This window comes from Triturus cristatus, chromosome 3_2, assembly GCF_964204655.1.
Source record: "Triturus cristatus chromosome 3_2, aTriCri1.1, whole genome shotgun sequence".
NCBI classification, from domain to species: domain Eukaryota; kingdom Metazoa; phylum Chordata; class Amphibia; order Caudata; family Salamandridae; genus Triturus; species Triturus cristatus.
The window spans coordinates 225,297,658-225,320,964 of NC_140584.1; the positions used below are offsets into that span (position 1 = coordinate 225,297,658).

The 23,307-nt window shown below is 42.3% G+C and overlaps 1 protein-coding gene across 1 annotated transcript in view; it reads right to left on the reverse strand.

The window, feature by feature from the left end:
* The window catches only part of LOC146857060 (von Willebrand factor D and EGF domain-containing protein-like), a 1,714,722-nt gene that overhangs the window by 292,879 nt on the left and 1,398,536 nt on the right, over positions 1-23,307 (reverse strand). Inside the window, 1 exon segment of the mRNA XM_085647013.1 lies at positions 20,871-21,029. Coding sequence (XP_085503139.1) covers positions 20,871-21,029 — 159 coding nt within the window.

The window sequence follows — 23,307 nt, forward strand, 5'->3', positions numbered from 1 at the left end:
ACTGTTGCTTTTAAAAGAAACCCCTTGCTGTGTTTGAAACATTGATTTATTTGTACTGATGAAGGCCGATGCCAAAATGCATTTACATGAAATAAATCTTACTTGAACTCCCGAGAGTGCTCCGAAGATCCGTGGCTTAGTTGGTGTGTAACACTGACGGACTCACCCCCCGTCAGGAGGCACCCGCTGTGAGTTCGATGGCGTGGGTGAAGCGAGTAATTGATTTATGTTCGCCGTCTGAACCACTGCCAGCAGGAACAGCGCCAAACCGAAAGGACGTGGATTATTCAAATCCAAGGTACATTACCATATGAATGTTACCTGCGTTGTTCCCGTGAAGTCCATAAGCAGCAGGCGAGGGAAATTTAACACAGCAAGTGATTGAAATTATGGAGCAACTTTAGCGGCGATGAGATGGAAGGGAACAGATGTGGCGCGGTGAAAAAACACCGATTGGGACACAATGATTTATACATCTGTTGCATTGTGGGACACTGAGGCCACCGGTTCCCTGAGAGACACACCCCTGAAAAGAAAATGCCACCAATCAGAGTGGACATGAGCCGCACCAATAAGGGAGGACACTGTTGCTTTTAAAAGAAACCCCTTGCTGTGTTTGAAACATTGATTTATTTGTACTGATGAAGGCCGATGCCGAAATGCATTTACATGAAATAAAATCTTACTTGAACTCCCGAGAGTGCTCCGAAGATCCGTGGCGTAGTTGCTGTGTAACACTGACGGACTCACCCCCCGTCCGGAGGCACCCACTGTGAGTTCAATGGCGTGGGTGAAGCGAGTAATTGATTTATGTTCGTCGTCTGAACCACTGCCAGCAGGAACAGCGCCAAACCGAAAGGACGTGGATTATTCAAATCCAAGGTACATTACCATATGAATGTTACCTGCGTTGTTCCCGTGAAGTCCATATACAGCAGGCGAGGGAAATTTAACACGGCAAGTGATTGAATTATGGAGCAACTTTAGCAGCGATGAGATGGAAGGGAACAGATGTGGCGCGGTGAAAAAACACCGATTGGGACACAATTAATTATACATCTGTTGCATTGTGGGACACTGAGGCCACCGGTTCCCTGAGAGACACACCCCGGAAAAGAAAATGCCACCAATCAGAGTGGACATGAGCCGCACCAATAAGGGAGGACACTGTTGCTTTTAAAAGAAACCCCTTGCTGTGTTTGAAACATTGATTTATTTGTACTGATGAAGGCCGATGCCGAAATGCATTTACATGAAATAAATCCTAATTGAACTCCCGAGAGTGCTCTGAAGATCCGTGGCGTAGTTGTTGTGTAACACTGACGGACTCACCCCCCTTCCGGAGGCACCCGCTGTGAGTTCGATGGCGTGGGTGAAGCGAGTAATTGATTTATGTTCGCCGTCTGAACCACTGCCAGCAGGAACAGCGCCAAACCGAAAGGATGTGGATTATTCAAATCCAAGGTACATTACCATATGAATGTTACCTGCGTTGTTCCCGTGAAGTCCATAAGCAGCAGGCGAGGGAAATTTAACACGGCAAGTGATTGAAATTATGGAGCAACTTTAGCGGCGATGAGATGGAAGGGAACAGATGTGGCGCGGTGAAAAAACACCGATTGGGACACAATGAATTATACATCTGTTGCATTGTGGGACACTGAGGCCACCGGTCCCCTGAGAGACACACCCCTGAAAAGAAAATGCCACCAATCAGAGTGGACATGAGCCGCACCAATAAGGGAGGACACTGTTGCTTTTAAAAGAAACCCCTTGCTGTGTTTGAAACATTGATTTATTTGTACTGATGAAGGCCGATGCCGAAATGCATTTACATGAAATAAATCTTACTTGAACTCCCGAGAGTGCTCCGAAGATCCATGGCGTAGTTGCTGTGTAACACTGACGGACTCACCCCCCGTCCGGAGGCACCCACTGTGAGTTCAATGGCGTGGGTGAAGCGAGTAATTGATTTATGTTCGTCGTCTGAACCACTGCCAGCAGGAACAGCGCCAAACCGAAAGGACGTGGATTATTCAAATCCAAGATACATTACCATATGAATGTTACCTGCGTTGTTCCCGTGAAGTCCATATACAGCAGGCGAGGGAAATTTAACACGGCAAGTGATTGAAATTATGGAGCAACTTTAGCAGCGATGAGATGGAAGGGAACAGATGTGGCGCGGTGAAAAAACACCGATTGGGACACAATTAATTATACATCTGTTGCATTGTGGGACACTGAGGCCACCGGTTCCCTGAGAGACACACCCTGGAAAAGAAAATGCCACCAATCAGAGTGGACATGAGCCGCACCAATAAGGGAGGACACTGTTGCTTTTAAAAGAAACCCCTTGCTGTGTTTGAAACATTGATTTATTTGTACTGATGAAGGCCGATGCCGAAATGCATTTACATGAAATAAATCCTAATTGAACTCCCGAGAGTGCTCTGAAGATCCGTGGCGTAGTTGTTGTGTAACACTGACGGACTCACCCCCCTTCCGGAGGCACCCGCTGTGAGTTCGATGGCGTGGGTGAAGCGAGTAATTGATTTATGTTCGCCGTCTGAACCACTGCCAGCAGGAACAGCGCCAAACCGAAAGGATGTGTATTATTCAAATCCAAGGTACATTACCATATGAATGTTACCTGCGTTGTTCCCGTGAAGTCCATAAGCAGCAGGCGAGGGAAATTTAACACGGCAAGTGATTGAAATTATGGAGCAACTTTAGCGGCGATGAGATGGAAGGGAACAGATGTGGCGCGGTGAAAAAACACCGATTGGGACACAATGAATTATACATCTGTTGCATTGTGGGACACTGAGGCCACCGGTCCCCTGAGAGACACACCCCTGAAAAGAAAATGCCACCAATCAGAGTGGACATGAGCCGCACCAATAAGGGAGGACTCTGTTGCTTTTAAAAGAAACCCCTTGCTGTGTTTGAAACATTGATTTATTTGTACTGATGAAGGCCGATGCCGAAATGCATTTACATGAAATTAATCTTACTTGAACTCCCGAGAGTGCTCCGAAGATCCGTGGCGTAGTTGTTGTGTAACACTGACGGACTCACCCCCCGTCCGGAGGCACCCGCTGTGAGTTCGATGGCGTGGGTGAAGCGAGTAATTGACATATATATATATATATATATATATATATATATATATATATAAACCAGTGTCGATTTCCAAAATTAAAGTGCGCTCTCAGTTGCAGTTTGTAACAGACGTTTTATTACCAATGTAACGCGTTTCTAGAGTATATGTATTAAAGAAAAATTGCCTCGCAAAATAAGGAATCGCAAAATTTGCGATTCCTTATTTTGCGATTGCATTTAAGGAATCGCAAATTGCTATTCCTTAAATGCAATGTTAGAAGCACAGAAAAAGTGCAATTTGGCCTTAAGGAATCACAAATTACCACCAACGTCAAGTTGGTGGTAATTTGCGATTTCTCTGAAAATGCACTTTTTTGCATTTTTCAAAGGGCTATGTGGCGCACATACATGCCCTTAGGGCATGTATGTGTGCCACATGTTCACACATGCACATTTCAGGGATGCAACAGGGTGTCCTTTTGACACCCTTGAAATTGCATTCTCAATTAGCGATTCTCTCATTGAGAATTGCAAATTGAGAATGTCTTCCCATTCATTCCTATGGACCTCTAGGAATGAATGGGGAGGTATTCCTTAATTGCGAATCGCAATTTGCATTTCGCAATTCGCAATTAAGGAATATGTAGGATTCGCAAAATTATTTGTAAATCCTACATACATAGCGTTTTGTGATTCTCAAATAGCGATTCGCAAAAAAACGCTATTTGAGAATCGCAAAACCAAACTTTCATACATAGGGCCCTTAGTCCATTACATTGACGTTTTCAATAAAAATCAAAATAATGGAAAGAAAATACATTTCATATAACATGTTAATATTATAACCGTGATTGCGTTAATTTTCTTTACTGAGGAAATCATACGGGACAAATATGGTTAAAATACCGGATCATTTGTTCAAATCAAATTTCCCAGGTTGTCTTTGAGAAACTTCCTGTCGGCATACCTTGAAGTTCAACAGATAGCCTTAATCTTATCCAAGCAAAATATCCACCCGGATAATACTCTGTGGTAAGGAGTGCATACTGAGATATGTGCACTCGCCAAGCGGCCCTGTTACTGCACTTACTGTGTACCTCCCAAAGAAAAGTAAGACATAAACAAAGAGCAAAGAAAAGAAAACGAAACAGAGCCGATGGGAACCAGACTTGGTGGCTACAGTAAAAGACAACAACAATGAATGAAAATATCATGGTAAATAAGACTATTGTTAATCTTTCCAACTGCCAGCTCTCATATTTGGAGAAAAATACTCTATGCCTGGGCCTCTCATTTTGCCACACGGAACTGTTTAACTATTCTAACACTCACATCGATATGTTTAAATTTGTTAGAAAACATAAACTGACTAAGTGGCATACACTAAAAAACAGCACTAAGAGACAAAACAACATAGTCAGTGACACAACTGGCCAACCTAATCTGACAGTAGGAGATGTGAATACTCTGCGAACAATGCAAGATCTTGTTCGGAATACTGTAAGCATTAACAATGAGGAAATAAATGACACTACGAACATATGGGATGTTATTACAGATAAAGCGGCCAGTACTCCTTTTAAACCTAAATCAGCGCTTTATCCCATCCTCCCACACGATAATTTTGATACGTTCCAGGAAGTGGTCACAAAATCATTGTTAGGCTGTAAACACCAACAAGGCAAAGAGAAGTGCAAAGCATTTAACCTCACCATGAAACAAAAAACTATAATCTCATCCCTAGCAAACGATAAAAAAATTATAATTCATCCAGCAGACAAAGGGGGTAACGTTGTGTTATGGGACAGAGAAATGTACCTCAGAGAAGCAAATAGACAATTGAAGAATGAAAAGTTTTATTGTAAATGCAATACAAAAACCTACAATGACAGTATTGTGACCACTTGGGGGAAACTATCAGAGTGGCAACAACAGGGAATAATTTCATGGGAAGAGTACCTCTTTCTTAAGAAGGATTACCCCAAACTCCCAATAATATACTTTCTTCCAAAAATACACAAAAACCCACTAGCACCCCTGGGAAGGCCAATCGTATCATCTATAGGGAGTGTGTATGACAACATATCAAAATATGAGGACCACTTTCTACAGGACTATGTGTCACGACTTCCGTCCCACGTTAGAGATACTAAAAACTTCCTATGCAAAATTGAGAATGTTGTATGGGAAGAAAACTATATGTTCTTAATGTTAGACGTATGTTCATTATATACTGTCATTGAACACAAACAAGGGATCAAAGCTTGCACTCACTACTTAGGTGAAAAACACATAATGTATCTAGAACACACAAACATGCTAACTGATATGATGAATATGTGCCTCCAGAATAACATATTTATGTTTAACAGGGACTTGTATAAACAAATCACTGGGACATCTATGGGGACAAGCTTTGCGCCCAGTTTCGTTAATCTGTTCCTGAGATTGTGGGAGGAAGAAATATAAAAAGATGTGAAGTTTACAGCCCACTTCGAAAGGGTGGTCAGATGGTTACGTTACATTGACAACCTTTTTATAATTTGGAATGGGAGTGAACAGGAAGCCCATGAGTTTGTTAATCTCCTCAATGTAAATAACTACAACATTGTCCTAACATACAATTTAAACAAGGAAGAAATAGAATTCCTTGACGTTAAGGTGAAAGCTACTGCAAAAACCTTACAGACAAAGCTTTTCAGAAAAGACACAGCAGGCAACAGCCTTCTTCACGCTCTTAGCAGGCACCTGCACAAACTTAAATGGAGTGTTCCGTATGGGGAGCTGCTGAGAGCAAACAGAAATTGCAGTGACGACAGTGGGTACCAGGAGGAAGAAAAAGCCATGATAACAAGATTCAGGGAACGAGGGTACCCAGAGTGGGTCTTAAACAGAGTAGTGTCTAAAATGAAAGAAATGTCAAGAGAAAAAACACTGGAACTGAAAAGAAGAGAGAATACTATGGAAACATCAAATACCAGAGTGATTCTTACCCACAACAGGGAATCCCAAAAAATGCAGAAGATCTTGAACGATAATTGAAACATCCTTAAGAGTGATTCAATCATAGGCCCTTGTATCAGTGATAGACCAAGAATCACATACTGGAAGAGTAGACGTCTTAGGGACATCCTAGTACAGGGTGACGTAACCGATCACATTGACCACAGCCACCACAACCTTAAAGGGTTTTATCCATGTGGCCATTGTAAGGCATGGAAGAATAGTAGGATGGTACACGAATTTAGCATACCCTGCAACAAATGTAACAGAAGAATAACCCAATTTCTTACATGCAGCACTACATATGTCATATACATCTTGGAGTGTCCTTGCAACAAGAGATATGTGGGTAGCACAACCTTAATGGCTAAAAAGAGAGTACTCGAACATCTTTGAGCTATCACTAACAAATACCCTCAATGTCCGATAGCACAACATTTTGCTGAGTTTCACCTTTCAAAAAGCAGTGTACTTAGGTATTTTGCTATAGAACAGGTACATGTGGGCCAAAGGGGAGGAAACAGAGAACTTACCCTTAGAAAGAAAGAATCAAAATAGATTCTTGATCTAGAAACCAGGCAACCTCAGGGACATAATCAAGATGAGGAGTTGGCAACACATTTGATAGAAGAATAATCAGATATACTATGTTTTCTAACTGTCTGCTATGACATCCATGATGCTTGAAATGTTATGTAACTGTATTAACCTGTGGTTTTAATCTCAAATAGGGTATACATATGCTCTATTTTAACTGGATTTTTGTATCTTCTCTTTTTCCGGAGGGATGGAAGGGGCCCATTGTATTTCCACGGGCATGTCACGGGCCACCTACCCTTTTCTTCACCATCACTATTTTTGTAAAATTTCACTTATTATCACTAATTTTCACTATAGTGTTTTACTTCATGAGGTACTCTGGCAACATTTGTATTATACAGAGCCACTGGGCGAATGCACATACAAGTATGCATCTCTTGCAATGGTGTGCTATTTTCTAGTACGTATAGTAATAGGGCCACTTGGCGAGTGCACATATCTCAGTATGCACTCCTTACCACGGAGTATTATCTGGGTGGATATTTTGCTTGGATAAGATTAGGCTATCTGTTGAACTTCAAGGTATGCTGACAGGAAGTTTCTCACAGACAACCTGGGGAGTATGATTTGAACAAATTATCCGGTATTTTAACCATATTTGTCCCGTATGATTCCTCAGTAAAGAAAATTAGCGCAATCGAGGTGATAATATTAACATGTTATATGAAATGTATTTTCTTTCTTTTATTTTGGTTTTTATTGAAAACGGCAATGTAATGGACTGAGCTAATTTATTGTGACATTGGAAACGTTTTACTGCCAAACTAAATATGTGTAATGTGAAAGTAACATTGCACAACATATTCAAATATGGCCACCACTATATTGGAGGATGCGAGAGAGTGTTATACGTTAGTCCTCTTTCTATGCTGAGTACCGGCATCTATGTATAGCACCGAGTCACTAATGTCCAATGTGTGATCAAGGGGGTGTATACTCTTGAAACGCATTACATTGGTAATAAAACGTCTGTTACAAACTGCAACTGAGAGCGCGCTTTAATTTTGGAAATTGACTCAGATATTTATGCCGGCTGTGGCTCTACCAGCTTCAATGCGCCAACGGACAGCGGGCGGATCTCCCAGGAGGAGCCTTGTTCATAACAGAAAATAAATATATATATATATATATATATATTATCTACTGGCGGTCGCCGGTAGATAGTTATAGTTAGGATCGTGTTTCCATAGGAAATCCGCAACATTCTATTTGGAATAACTTTGGCGCCGATTGACGAATCCTCGCAAAATTTTCAAAATAGGTGGGGCGCTCCGCTCCTTCTCTGAAAGTCTCGGGGGGATTCGACAAGCGGGGGCTGAGAAAAAGGGGGGGTCCCAAAACACGTTTTTCCCATGCATTTTTCCATAGGACCTTTAGTCCAAGCTACAGCCCGAACGGCTGATCAGAATTACTTGAAATTTGGCAGAGAGGTAGTCCTCAGGTCAGGGATGTGCCTTTTGCAGGTCTGGTGTAAATCTGTTCAGTATTTCCTGAGAAAATAGCATTTAAAATCATATATATATCTATAAGCGTGCACCGTGCGCGTACGGTAAAACTTACCGTACGCGCACGCTGCCGTGCGCGAGCGCGATTCTTCTTTTTTTTTTTTTTTATTTATTGAAATTCTTGTGTCAGAGTTACAATTTAACAATAACATAGGTTGGAAACAGAGAATAAAGATAAAAATGGCATAAAGAAAATAATTTACGTAAATTGGCGAGCAGAAAAATAAAAATACAGAGCAACATGAAGAAAATAATTTACGAAATGCAGAATTTGACCATTACTCAAAGTAAAGACTCCAAATTCTATTGAACTTCATAATCCCACCTATTCGCTGTGCATATCGCATTTCAGTCTTTCTAACATTCCTAATTTTTTGGAGCCAGGCATTAAAAAGAGGAACTTGAGTTGACTTCCAGTTCTGCAGCACCAATGACCTTGCAACTGCCATTGCAATGAATAATAGTTTGACCATCTGTTCTGTTAAGCCAAGATCAGAATCGTATCCATACAATATTAATTTACCATTATAAGTAATCAGAATCCCACAATACTTTTGCAAATATTCGAATATCTCATTCCAAAAAGGCGTAATTTTAACACAGTAAGCTATAGTGTGGGACCAGTTTGCGGGAGTATATTGCTGGCATCTAAAACAGGTGGCGGAAGTATTAGCGAACATTTTAGCAATGGCAGCAGGAGTACGATACAGGAGCCATTTACTGAAGAATAGCATTCTTCTCCAATTAGATCCTCGAAGAACACTAAAATTCAGTTTATTTATAGTTTTCCAAGTATTAATAGTAAGTACGTGATTCTCCTGTTCTTGCCATTTTTTAATTGCTTTTTGGCTAAGATCGTCCTCAGTATATTGTGCTAAAAAACGTTTCCATACCCCTGGCTTCCTCGTCCTACAAGTCGTAAACAGGTCGTCCCATAACTGATTGGAGGAACCAATGCTTACTGGCTCCACTTGTACCAACGTTTTAAAAATTGAAACATACGAGCCGAGTAACATAAAATTCCCTGGAATAATAAGTTGCATCTCTCGAGGTAACAGCCATGTCCCCTCCCTTAAGAAATCTGTCAAGGAATGAAATCCCAGACGCGCCCATTGTAGTGCAATGTCGACTCCAATTTTCATTCCCAAAAAAAGGAGAGCATTTCTTAAGGGGGTTCTAATATTATATTGCGGGAGAGAATATCTTTTAAGAAAGACATCACGACGCTTTTCTGATTGGTTGTTAGATCTTAGTAAACATTCAAATCGGTCGAAACCAGGAAGTGTCGGCCGCCATTTTGTCTCTCGCAGTCTGAGGGGTTGAAAAACAAAGGTGGAGAACGTGAAAAGGGGGCAGGGTGGACAGTTCCTGACCCCCTAGCCTTTGTCAGGGGGTCCCAGAAGAACCCCCAAGGGCCAAAATTTCCTTTAATTTTTTTGCGAAAAATCGCGGAGTATGCGCAGTGTGCGCGTACGGTAGAAACTGAAGAATTCCGCGAACTGCGTAACGTGGGCGCACGGTGCGCGAAGCGCACTGCGGTCCCACAGCACATGCACGGTGCGTGAAGCGCACCATGCGCGTACGGTAGGCGCACGGTGAAAAACCTTAAAAAAAAAATACATAACTTATCATTTAAAAAACCGTACAAATTCACTGAAAAAACCATAGGTTTCACACACGTTATAGTTAGGAATTAGCATTTAAAAAACCTTGCAAATTCACTTAAAAAACCATAGGTTTCACACATGTTATAGTTAGCTGGACATTTCACTCGTGAAAAACCATTGAAATTCCCCCGTTATAGTTAGTGCAGGCAACAATAACTCACGCGACCGCAATCCTCTGCTGATGACGTCAGATATTACATCACTGATGACATATGTGTCTTTCTGAAAAAAAAATATTTGTAATATATGTATAGCTAAAAATTAATGGAAGAAGACATGGGTAAATAAGTGTCTAAATACAGTGATGTAATATCTGACATCATCAGCAGAGGATTGCGGTCGCGTGAGTTATAGTTGCCTGCACTAACTATAACGGGGGAATTTCAATGGTTTTTCACGAGTGAAATGTCCAGCTAACTATAAAATGTGTGAAACCTATGGTTTTTTAAGTGAATATATATATATATATATATATATATATATATATATATATATATATATATATATATATATATATATATATATATATATATATAATATATATATATAAATGTTTGAGTTTTTATAAATTATATACTCATATTATCAACTGGCGGTCGCCAGTAGATAGTTATAGTTAGGAGTTCCTATAGGAAATCTGAAAATTCTATTTTGAATAACTTTGGCGCCGTTTGACTTATCTTCGTGAAATTCTCAAAACTAATGAGGCGCTCTGTTCAGCTCCTACCTGAAAGTCTCGGGGTGATTCGTCAAGCAGGGGCTGAGAAAAAAGGGGGGTCCCATAACACGTTTTCCCCATGCATTTTCCCATAGGACCTTTAGTCGAAGGTACAGCCCGAACGGCTGAACAGAATTACTTGAAATTTGGCAAAGAGGTAGTCCTCAGGTCAGGCATGTGCCTTTTGCTTAAATGGTGTAAATCCGTTCAGTAGTTCCTGAGAAAATCAAAAGTAAAATCACATATATATCTGGGCGGAGCCTAACCACACATCTCATCGTGAGATCTGATTGGCTGTCAGCACTTCATCCAAGAAGTGTTGGCAGCCATCTTGGGACCAATATACATGATAGCACCTCATTAAAAAGCATTGCAGTTAATAGAAGGTTTTAAGACTTTAGTTACATTATAAATCATTTGTTGATGGTTCCATACTCATTTTAGCAATTGTGGTGTGTTCTAAGGTGATTTTACCATGTGAAAAAGCCTTCTGCTGTGATATTATGAATCATGTTTGAGAGAAAACTATTTTCTCATGCTTTTCCCACAGAGGTTTGGAAGGTGATCTATAAGCTAACTGAGAGCATATTTTCTGTAAATTCACATTATCTTTCTCAGTCATGTGAGAATGAAGTCTGACATTCTCAGTAAAACATGTACATCCAACAAGGGCAGAGACTGTCAGTTGATTCCTTTGTGTTCTACTGCAGCTTCCCAGAGTGTTCTAAAGAACAACTAGAGCGCTAACAGTCCTACTTATGACAAACGTATGGTACACCTGAAGCCATCTTGGTTGGAATAAAGTGGTAATTCTTAAAACATTTAATTTAAAAAGGAACAAAATGAGGGGGTTCATTTTGCCATAGAAAGTATGATTAGTGCTGCAGAAAGAAAAATTAGGGCACATTTTGAGTGACTTCTCAAATCCTCTTCTATTTCATTAAAAAATTCTGACATGCAGACTGAAACATGCACTTTCAATACCAGCAGCAGACTTCCCTGGTGAGCAGTAGCTTTACTACAGTGATCTAATAAGCAACTAGAGTGCTAAAATTCTGAATTTATGGCAAATTTGTGACACATCTGAATGCCTTCTTGATGGAATCAAAGTAAAAAACTGAAAGTATTTCCTACTGAGGAGACTGTAGTAAATGAGGAAATTAGGAAACATCATAACAAATAAGTCTCCCAAAATGGCCACCAGAGACAAAAGAGCCCAAATGTAGCACAAATATCACCCAGATGTAGCCCACATGTAGCCCAATGACAGAAGGGTGAAAAACACTTATTTTTTGTGTATTTGCAGTTTTATATGGTGCAGACATGTCAGGTATTGGAATGCTTTACATGAGCATTGGTTACATCACACAAGATCAAATTCATTTTGGTTGTAGACATGGGGAGATTAAGTGATTTGACCACAATCACAGAATGTTGAGCTGAAGCAGAAACTCCAACCTGGTTCCCCAGTTGCAAAGTCTGCAGCTCTGGAAGTAACACCACATCCTCTCGCCAAGGTGCAACATTTAATCAAGTGGTCAACTGGATAAAAAAACATAAAGATTACAAATAATTTAAAAGTTCTTTGTCGCTATTTGAAAACTCAGAAAATATGTCCTCATTTTAGTTTTTTAGAGCACTAACCATAATTGTGATGCAAACAAGACCCTCTCATATATGTAATTTCTAAAGGAAATACTCTAGGTATTACAGTTTTGATTACATCAAGATGACGTCAGGCGTTCCACACTTTTGTAATAAATATAGAATTTTTCGCAATCTAGTTGTTCATTGGGATACTGTTGAGAGGCAGAGGCCAGGGGCACGGAAAATTGAAGGCAGGTAGGAGAGTGCAGAGGCAACAATTTGACCACACTGGGCTGGCAGGAAGGGCAGTGGCAGCACAACAGACTATGGAGGGAAGTGGAAAGGGGGGCAGGGGCAACAAACTACCAATACAGGACTGGCAAGAGAGGCTGTGGCAATATAAAAGACCATTGTGGGCAGAAGGAAGAGGCAATGGTAGTACAACCATACATGCCAACAGACCCGTTTCAGCCAGGGAACGTCCAATGTTTTTAAGCTCAAATGGGCTTTATTTGATCTGTCTCCTTTCTACAATCTCCTCTTTTTCAATGTAACTCAAAGGGGAAAATCAATACCCCAGTTTTTTTCAAAATCTCCCTCTTACCAAGTTCAAAATGTTCGCAAGTATGGTACATTGAATCATGGTAGGCAGGAGGAATTAGGGTAGGGACATGGAGAGGTGCACCAAACTGACCCTACAGGGCAGGCATCAGGGTTTGCAGCAGCACAATACACCACACAGCGCATGCGGGACGGGAGTGCAGCACAACAATCCATAGAAAGCAATAGGGAGGGGACAGGACCATGCACATGGACAACAGAGAACAGATGGGAAAGAGGCATTGGTAGCTAGCTGACCATAATGGACAGACAGGAGAGAAAGCTGCAGCATAACAGACCATAAAGGGCAGGAGGGACGGATCAGGGGCATTACAATGGAACAGACAAGACAGGAGGGAGGGAATAGGGGGTCTGCACATGGAAACAGAGGGCTGGGGGCAAGGTGACAGGGCAGGAGCAGCAAGATGACCATGGAGGTCAGACAGGATGGGCACTAGAAACAAGACACACCATGGAGAGCAACAATGAGACTATGGTGGCATACACACAGACCATGGAGGGAAGGTGGGAGGGGGTCAGGGGCAGCTAGCTGACCCCACAGGGTAAGTGGGAGGGGGCATGGCAGCACTGAAGACCATGCATGGCAAGCAGGAGGGTTAGTGGCAGCACAATGGCTATGATGGGTAAGAAGGAGGGCGCAGGGGCATGCACAAAGGACCATGGAGGATAGAATGGAGGGTCAGGACCTGGGCACAGACAAGAGAGTTCAGGGGAAGGGGCCTCACAACAGACCACGCGGGGCAGGCAGGAGGAGCAGTTGCAGCACAACAGATCAGGGAGGGCAGAAGGGTGTGGCAGTAAAATGGATCATGGAGGACAGGAGGAAGGGGATAGGGGCATGGCATGTGGACAGGCAGGGTGGAGGTGGCAGTGACAGGTTACAGTCATCTGACAATGCTAGGCAGATGGGAGGGGAGTGGCAGCTCAACAGAACACTCAGAGTAGATAGGAGTGGCAGGTCCATGGAACATAGTGGGCAAAAAGGATGGAGCAGGGGCATGCACAAAGACATCGGAGGGCAGGGGGAAGGAGAATATGGGCAGCAAGCTAAGCACAGAGGCTAAGTAGGAGGTCAATGATGGGCCATAGAATTGGGCAATGGAGGGCAGGAGGAGTGGACTGGTACATCATGCTAAATGGAGGGCAGTGGCAGCACATCAGACCATGCATGGCAGGAGGGAGAAGGCTAGTCCATGGATTCAGACACAGAGGATAGGGAGGAGGTGGATGGGGCAGCAAGCTAACTGTTCAGAGAAGGTGAGTATTAGGAACTTTATTGTTTTTAAAATGTGTGTCTGTGTGAACTACTTAAAATATGAACAAGTATGCAGCATAATCTCACTTTTATTCAGGAAGAAGAGGAAGTTTGTGACTGTGACTCTGGGCTCACTTGGCAGAAACACCCCCTGACCCTCCACCCCCATCGCAAAATGTAATGCCCGTGAAAAGGGTAGGTGGACGCAGTGTTATATAGAACATAGTCCTGAGAGCACGATTTAAAATGAAAACTAGATGTAGTATATGGTATAAACTATGCACCAAAATGTGTGATATAAGATGAACCGGGGCGTGAAATATAATATGCAATACATTGTGCGCAATGACAGATTCATTGGAGAGCGCGAGATAGCACAGGCACTAGCGCGTGCTATGCGATATGCACCTTGGAGTGTAATATGCATAGGGCAGTGTTGTGTAACATAACTAGTCTCTAAAGTTGTAATATAAAATTTGTGCTGGGGAGTGTAACGTTCCATATGCACTGTGACAAAGGTATGGATCCCAGATTGTAATATGTATGGCATAGCGCTGTGCGTTATAACATACACATCGAGGAAGGCACGTTAGATGGGGCAATATAACCCATGCGAAGGCAAGTGTGGCATGACATATTCACGGGGTGGTGTTACAGTGCACATGGGCAGTGTTGTGCAACATAACTAGTCTCTAAAGTTGTAATATAAAATTTGTGCTGGGGAGTGTAACGTTCCATATGCACTGTGACAAAGGTATGGATCCCAGATTGTAATATGTATGGCATAGCGCTGTGCGTTATAACATACACATCGAGGAAGGCACGTTAGATGGGGCAATATAACCCATGCAAAGGCAAGTGTGGCATGACATATTCACGGGGTGGTGTTACAGTGCACATGAGCTAGAGAGTGTCATAGCATACGCACTAGCTGGTGGAATACAACACAGAGGTGTGAGGCAATCGGCGGGCACTGGTGGGTGTAACACAGCATTGGGCTCAGCCAGGAGCACGCTGTGACTCTCAAGTGAGGTTCGTCTCCTTTCCAGAGAGTAAAATAAAAAGTATTACACATCCGGCGGTGGATGTGTTTTTTATTAACCGTGAGGGGGGTTTCTTGCATAGTTTGGTCGAAATTTTGTCGAATCCCCTTTGAAAGGCTTGGTGTGCGTGTATATTAAATGTGCCCGTCAATAGCTACCCTTGTTTGTATATTTAAACGACAAGGGTGTCTACTTGGAGAGTAACCACCGGCGGGGGCGCCGGGATTAGGCATGGTAGGGCGTCAGACACGTCAGAGCTTCACTAGTGGTGTAAATACATTCCATGTGGATTCATTCTATGCATAGTCGCCTTTTAATGAATATCACGCAAATCGTCATGGTGATAGGTACATACGGTTTGTCCATCATGTCCTAGGTGTTTCTATAAATATATATATTTTTAAAATATTAAAAAAGAAAGGCCGGCCACGGAGGATGGGGTCCCCGGAGCCATGAGTGGCCTGAGGAGGGGGGCAATGCAGCCCCCTCCTAAAGAATAAAACAAAAAAAAAAGGCCATGACCCGGGGGTTGGGGTCCCCGGGGCCGATTAAAGCCTTGGGAGGGCCAAATTTATTTTTTTCAACCCAAAAAATTAGGGTGCAGGCCCTGGGGGATGGGGTCCCCAGGGCCAGTAAACTAGAAAAAGAAGGGGGCCACACAGCCCTCCTTCTTAAAAAAATAAAATAAATAAAAGACCGGCATCGTGCCGGAGGCCACGCCCCCTCCTTGCAGCACTCTGCAAACGCGCCCCCTGGCCAGTTGTAAGTTGGGGAATTAATTCCCCTTCAATACTGAGGGTCCCTGAGGGCCAACTAGCCCAACAGGTATCTCCAGTGTGCGCCAGGGAGCTGTGTTGCAGACAGGTGTTCTGAGGTCACGCCCCTTTTTACACCTCTATGCAACGCAGCTCTATGGCGCTTACTGGAGGTACCTAGTGGGCTAGTTTGACCCTAGGGACCCTTAGGATTCAAGGGGACTTAATCTCTCAACTTAAAACGGCCACAGGGCGTGTTTACACAGTGGTGAAGGGAGAGGACGGTGCCTGAGGTGACGTGTGCAAACACGCCCTGTGCCACGTTTTAAGTTGGGGAAATAATTCCCTTTCAATCCTGAGGGACCCTGGGGGCCAACTAGCCCACCAGGTGCTTCCAGTAAGTGCCACTGCTCTGCGTTGCAGAGAGGTGGTGCAGGCCGTGCACCTTTTTACAGCTCCCTGCAATGGCACTTACTGGACTTACCTAGTGGGCTATTTTGCCCCTAGGGATCCTCAGGATTCAAGGGGACTTAATCTCCCAACTTAAAAAACAGCCACAGGGCATGTTTACACAGTGGGGAAGGAAGGGGACGGGGCCTGAGGTGACGTGTGCAAACACTCCCTATGGAGCGTTTTAAGTTGGGGAAATAATTCCCCTTCAATCCTGAGGGCCCCTGGAGGCTAACTAGCCCACCAGGTGCTTCCAGTAAGCACCACTGAGCTGCGTTGCAGAAAGGTGGTCCAGGCTGTGCCACGTTTTACACCTCTCTGCAACGCAGCTCTGTGGCGTATACTGGAGGTACCTAGTGGGCTAGTTGGACCCTAGGGACCCTCAGGATTCAAATGAACTTAATCTCCCAACTAAAAACGGCCACAGGGCTTGTTTACACAGTGGTGAAGGGAGGGGACGGGGCCTGAGTTAACGTGTGCAAACAAGCCCTGAGGCGCGTTTTAAGTTGGGGAAATAATTCCCCTTCAATCCTGAGGGGCCCTGGGGGCCAACTGTCCCACCAGGTGCTTCCAGTAAGCACCACTCCGCTGCGTTGCAGAGAGGAGGTCTAGGCCGTGCCCCTTTTTACATCTCTCTGCAACGCAGCTCTGTGGCGCTTACTGGAGGTACCTAGTGGTCTAGTTGGACCCTAGGGACCCTCAGGATTCAAGGGGATTTAATCTCCCAACTTAAAACGGTCACAGGGCGTGTTTACACAGTGGGGAAGTGAGGGGACGGGGCCTGAGGTGACGTGTGCAAACACGCCCTGTGGCACGTTTTAAGAGGTAGTTTTAATCCCCTGCCCTATTATATACTAGGGGCTTACAGAGGAGGTCATGCTGATCACAGGGGGACCCCAACGCATAGTGTTCCCTAGTGTATGTAGGTGTTTTCACTGTATTCTGAGTGTCTTTTAACATAGCACTGGCTCTAGGACTGGTTAGTCAGACTCAGTTACCACCAGTATCCGTCTGAAAAAGTTGAGGGTACAGGATGATTTTGCAACAAGGCTTCTTTCTGCTCTTCTGTTTGTTCTTTCTGCACGTTATCCTTCTTCCTGCACTTTTCTTCGTCTTTGAGGACTTCTGTTGCTTCTTTCTGCATTTCTTTTTTTTCTTTCTGTGCGTTTTTTCTTCTTTCTTCACATGTCCTATCTCTGTAGGCATAGTTAGAAATTAGCATTTAAAAAACCTTTGAAATTCACAGAAAAAACCATAGGTTTCAGGGGCGTTATAGTTAGCTGGACTTTTCACTCGTACAAAACCATTGAAATTCACCCGTTATAGTTAGTTCAACTAACTATAACTCGCGCGCCCGCAATGCACTGCTGATGACGTCACATATTACATCACTCATGACATGGTCAGTGACATCACTCATGACATCACTGATGACATCTCAAATGACATCACTGATGACATCATCCAGTGAATGTGTGTTTTTCTGAAAATTACATGTTTTATATATGTATATCTCAAGGTCAATGGAAGAATAAATGGGTATATAAGTGTCTAAATAGATGATTTGTTTTTGAAAAATTGATTGTATAACTGACTGATTAAGTGTATCTTAGTGAATACATGGCTTAGTGAGTAATGTTTGAATGTGTAAATATCTGTATCAGTCTCTCACTTTGTGTATAAGTGGCTGCATGGGTTGGTGAGTAGCTACATGAGTGTCTATATAGGTTATTAGATGTTATTTTGAATATCAGTATGAGTGTCTGAGTGTCTGTATGGTTCGGTGGGGGGTATTACGTAGTGCATAGGTGCATGAATGAGCGACTCACTGTTTGTATGTGTTGAAGACAGCATGTGTGCAGGACTGTATGGGTGGATGAGTGTGTGCATGGGTGTGTTAGTGAGTGATAGACTGTGTCAATAGTGTCTTTATGAGTAACTACATATGTTTTAAACTAGTATATGTGACTATTGGTGTATATAAGTGAGTATATGTGAGAGTGAGAGATTGAAAGAGTTCCTGTATGAATAAGTATGTGTTTCTATAAGTGAATGTTAAAAAGCATAAGTATGTGTAAGTTTCTGTAGAAGTAAGTGTGGTGGTGTGTGTATAACTGTATATGCAAGTAAATGGATGTTTGATTCTTTATTAGCATGAGTGACTATGTATGTGAGTAACTATGGATGAGTGGCGTTGTGTAACAGGATGTATAGGTGTGTGAGTACATATGATGAGTGAGTACATGTATGAGTGACTGTATAGGACTGTTGGTGAATGAGTGGATGTGTATGTGGATCTTAGAATTTCTGAATATGTTGTTGTAACTGGTATTGGTATGTCCATTGTTTTGAATAGGCCTGGGCGAAAATTTCGTTCTGTTCACGGAAATTGCGATAATTTGACATTTTCGCGTTCCACGGAGAGCGCGAAAATGTCAAAAATTCCGGTTTCCACGGCTTGGCGATAATTTGTTTCTTGCTCGCGCTGTAAAATAATACATTCTCGCGCGCGCGCGATCGCCTTACCTGAATCCCTACGTTCGCCGACAAGTTTTCTTGATCCGGTCGCGTTCTCCATGAGATGTTGTATTGTTTTTAGCCATTTGCGCTGTCTCGCGACAGTTCGCGCCCGCAGTGACGTCATGCGTCGCGCGATCACGTCTTTCTTCTCGCGATCATGCACCGCGAGACAACTCAAAATAAGATGGCCGCGCCTGCAAGCAACCACATGGGTAAGTTGGCGACCCGCAACCATGCAGAAAATCTCGCGAACATGCCGGAAAAAAAATTCCGCATCTTCGCGATATTTCCGCTTGTTTGCGATAATTTTAAACATTTTCGCGATAATTTGCGAAAGTTAATTTCGCAAATTCCGCCCACCCCTAGTTTTGAACATTGTAGTTTCTATTTTTGAATGTGCGTATCAAAGGTTATATTAGGGGAAGAGGAGGTCTGCCACTCTATCACAAGGATGATGTCATCAGTGATGTCATTAGTGATGTCATTTGAGATGTCATCAGTGATGTCATGAGTGATGTCACTGACCATGTCATGAGTGACGTAATATATGACGTCATCAGCAGTGCATTGCAGGCGCGCGAGTTATACTTAGCTGAACTAACTATAACGGGGGAATTTCAATGGTTTTGTACGAGTGAAAAGTCCAGCTAACTATAACGCCAAGCTATTGTAGGGTAAAGCGCAAGTATATTTAGTGAATTTTGTGGTTCAAATTAGTTAGTTAACAAATGTACAAGACCACCTTTTATACATAAGCCTATGCTTGACTCATCAGAGTACACTTTTATGGCGTTCTGGTGGGGATAAGCCCTTTACTAATTTACAAGGCGGCATTAGCCACTTAACGTGTATTAACCCCGCCTTGTAAGCAAGGCCCCCTTTCACACAGCGTGAACGGGGAGGGAAATGGGTGTTTTGGTGTGTGTTCTGCTGCAACACCCATTGCTTTTGAGGCTGTTCCCTATTTATGACGGGTGTTGTGGTGTGTGTTCTGCCGCAACACCCATTGCTTATGAGGCTCTTCCCTATTTACAACGGTGGCGTAAATATGGCATAGCGCCAAAAAGAAGATCAAGAAAAAAAGGGAAAACCTGGTCTTACCCTGGTGCAACAAGGAGAAATGTTTAATTTCTCCTTGTTTTTGTTGTTTCTATGTATGCCGCGTTATGCAGAACCCATAGAAAGAGCAAATCGCCACTAGTTATTGTTTAACCCCTTCAGTGCCCATGACGAGCTGGACTCGTCATGGGCCGCGGTGGCGCTGTGCCCATGACGAGTCCAGCTCGTCATAGACCCCGCCCGCTAATGCAACGGCCGGCACTGGGCGGGGAAAGGGGCGGGCACTGAAGGGGTTAAGTACAGGAAGGTTTCCCTTCCTACACATAAACAATCATTAAATAATTAGTTGCAACTTCTATGTGTGATACATAAAGCAGCACACATAGAAGTTACAAATCGTCATTATGGATTGTTTATGTGCATGAAGGGACACCTTCCTGCACAAGAACAATTATTCCCTGCAACACAGACACCCTTGCAAGGGTGCCTGCATTGGCGCTAAGCAGCTAGATTTAGCACCAGCGCTAGGGGAAACGCAGAGATGCGCCACATTCTTGTTAATACTGTGCATCCCTGCATTTTTAAACTGAAGTATCGCTGCGTTAGCAATTTTAGAGCTACACCACACTCCGCCAGTTTATTGGAAATATGCCCCATATATTTCACCCAAAATTTAAATTGGATGCTTGAAGCTGCCGTCATATTTCATGTTGATAAATGATGTTTGAAACATGATTATCTATTCCAGCTTGTGCAATTTTAAGCAAAAAGCCACGAGTTAAAAATCTGAAAAATCAGATCTTTATTGTAAACCCTCCAAATCAAAGGTGCTGAAAAGTAACTGCTTCTGCTAGCAATTTTAAAGCTATGAACACGTACAATTTAAGTTTGCCTTGAATTTATTGTTGATTGACATATTGCGTGTGCAGAATAAACCTGAAAACAAGAAACATTAACTGTGCTTTGGAACTTTTGAATATACCTGGTCTTGAGACCTTTCTACACGTTCTTCCATTTCCAAAGAAGCCTGGGGGGCACCGGCCGCAAGCATATCCAACATAGGGAAGTTTACGATCAACACACAGTACTCCTGGGAAGCAAGGTCTATCTGCGCAGGTAGTGAGTTTTGCTGATATATGACCTAGAAAAGGATGCAAGAGGATTTTCATTATTATTTTGTAATGGAAAGTGTTCTATAAGTTTAGAAGAAAATAAATAAACTCAAATAAGTTCTACTTTTATTTCTTTTGAAATGCGATTACCATAAAAGCTCATTAAATCTTATTTCACCAATCGCCTGAAGGCAAACACACTTTACATCAGCTGTATTTCATTAGGTATAGATTTATTAGGCATCTAAATGCAATATTTCCATTTAGGCAGCCTGGTATTTACCATTAGCATCACAGAAAGTTTACTTATCAAAAGAGTTAAAAGGTTAACAAAGTGAGCATTTGAAAAATTCTATGCTGTTTTATACGTTTACTTAGACTCCTGGGGCCAGATTTACGGAGGTGTGACGCAGCACAATGTAGCAAGACAATTTGTTGTGCTGCTCTGAATCAAATGGAGAGGGCAGGAATGTACCATATCTACTATGATATGGTGCATTCTTGATCTCTCCCTATGCTTGCACGCACAGTGAAGCCTTGTGCCAATGCAAGCACCCTAGCCCCATTGTGCAACAGTGCCTGAATTACAGACAAGATTTTTTTCTGTGCAGGAAGGGACTCCTCTCTTCATAAAAACACTCCTTAGAGGATTTTTCCTTTTAATATGTCTGCTGCAGAATGTTTTTCTCCTTGTTCCACCTCCCCTGGGAAGGCATACCTTTTTGATGCATTCCCAGGGTTTCTTCTCATAGTAAATCTGGAAATGCAAAAAAACATAGGTTGATGCTTGAAAACACCCACACTTCACCCATGAAACACTTTCCCAGGGCAGAGTAATGAAAGGCAGCGACTCACCTTGTGTGATGCAAGGGTGGCAGAATCATTTCATAAATCCATCCCCTCATGTTTTGGGAATTAGAAAGAACTTGCAAATGAAAGGTGACAGAGTGCACACCGGTTGTTTCCGTTCTTAGGTTGATAGTTTGTTGGTTTGTATTTTGTAGGCGGGCTTGCCCGAATTCGTGGACTGCCCAGTACACGTGTGTACAGTAATCTCTGAAAGTAAGCACATCGGACGCACAGCCGTCATTCATGCATAAAAATGCAACGTTTGCTCCAATTATATCAAAAAAAGTTTCCATTTTCATTTCTTCATTATTTATTTGATAGTCATCTTTTTAACCAGTCACTCAATGGACTCCTATGTTTCCACAATCCTTAATGCTGAAGACATGCCAAACATAGGAGTCCATTGAGTGACTGGTTAAAAAGATGATTATCAAATAAATAATGAAGACATGAAAATGAAAACTTTTTTTGATGAAATTGGAACAAACGTTGTATTTTTATGCATGAATAACGGCTGTGCGTGGGGTGTTACGTCGCCCCGCTTACTTTCAGAACTTAGAAAGAACTTACCATCTTTCCATTATCATGCACCCAGTAGCAATGAGATGTCCAACAGAGTGAGTTCCAAGAAATTATTTTGTTGACAAGATATCTTAATCATCTAACTATAAGTCTTGTTGTGCAGATAGTATACATGAATAACAGTAGCTGCAAGGAATCATAATTTAAACAAATAGATCAGTGTTAAACATGAAACCATATGTTAAATGAGAAGGCAACTTTTGATTGATTGAAGAAACTTTAGTAAAACGAGTGCAGTCTACCAGCAGTATCATAAATGTGTGCACTTGAGCCATCCACAACCCTCAGTCTGTTTCTTTGCCATTGCATCAACACCTCATCAGGGGTAGTAAGCACTATATAATATTTCACAGGGAATTTAGTGCACAAGGTGAAGAAAACAAGGCCTGGAAACAGAGGAAGACAACCACTGCTCCAGGTTTCCTATCTGTGCTGAGTACAGCATGTGCACTAAAACAACAGCAGTATTTTTGGGGGGGGGTTGTAAATATGTTTTATTGATTTTCTTTTTTTTTTTATTTAATATTTTACTTTATTGGTCACAAACACAAATAAAAATAAAAAAAAAAAAAAGAAAAAATTCATACATGTTATTTTGTCATCTGAAAAAGAGAAAGGTTTTTCGATTACACTAAAGACACTAAAAGCAATTACAAAAAAATACAGATGGATATAGGCACTAAACACAAAGACAAATATCATAACAAATAATACAAATTTTCAGCCAAAATAATATTAGCCCCATTGGAGGCTAGACCAAAGCCTTCCAAATTTAGCCAAAGATCTAAATCCCCTTGCTTTTGCCAGTGCCAATTCCATCTCATTGACCCCCCTTAATAGCAACCAAAATTCAATAATAGTAGGACTGGATTTTTC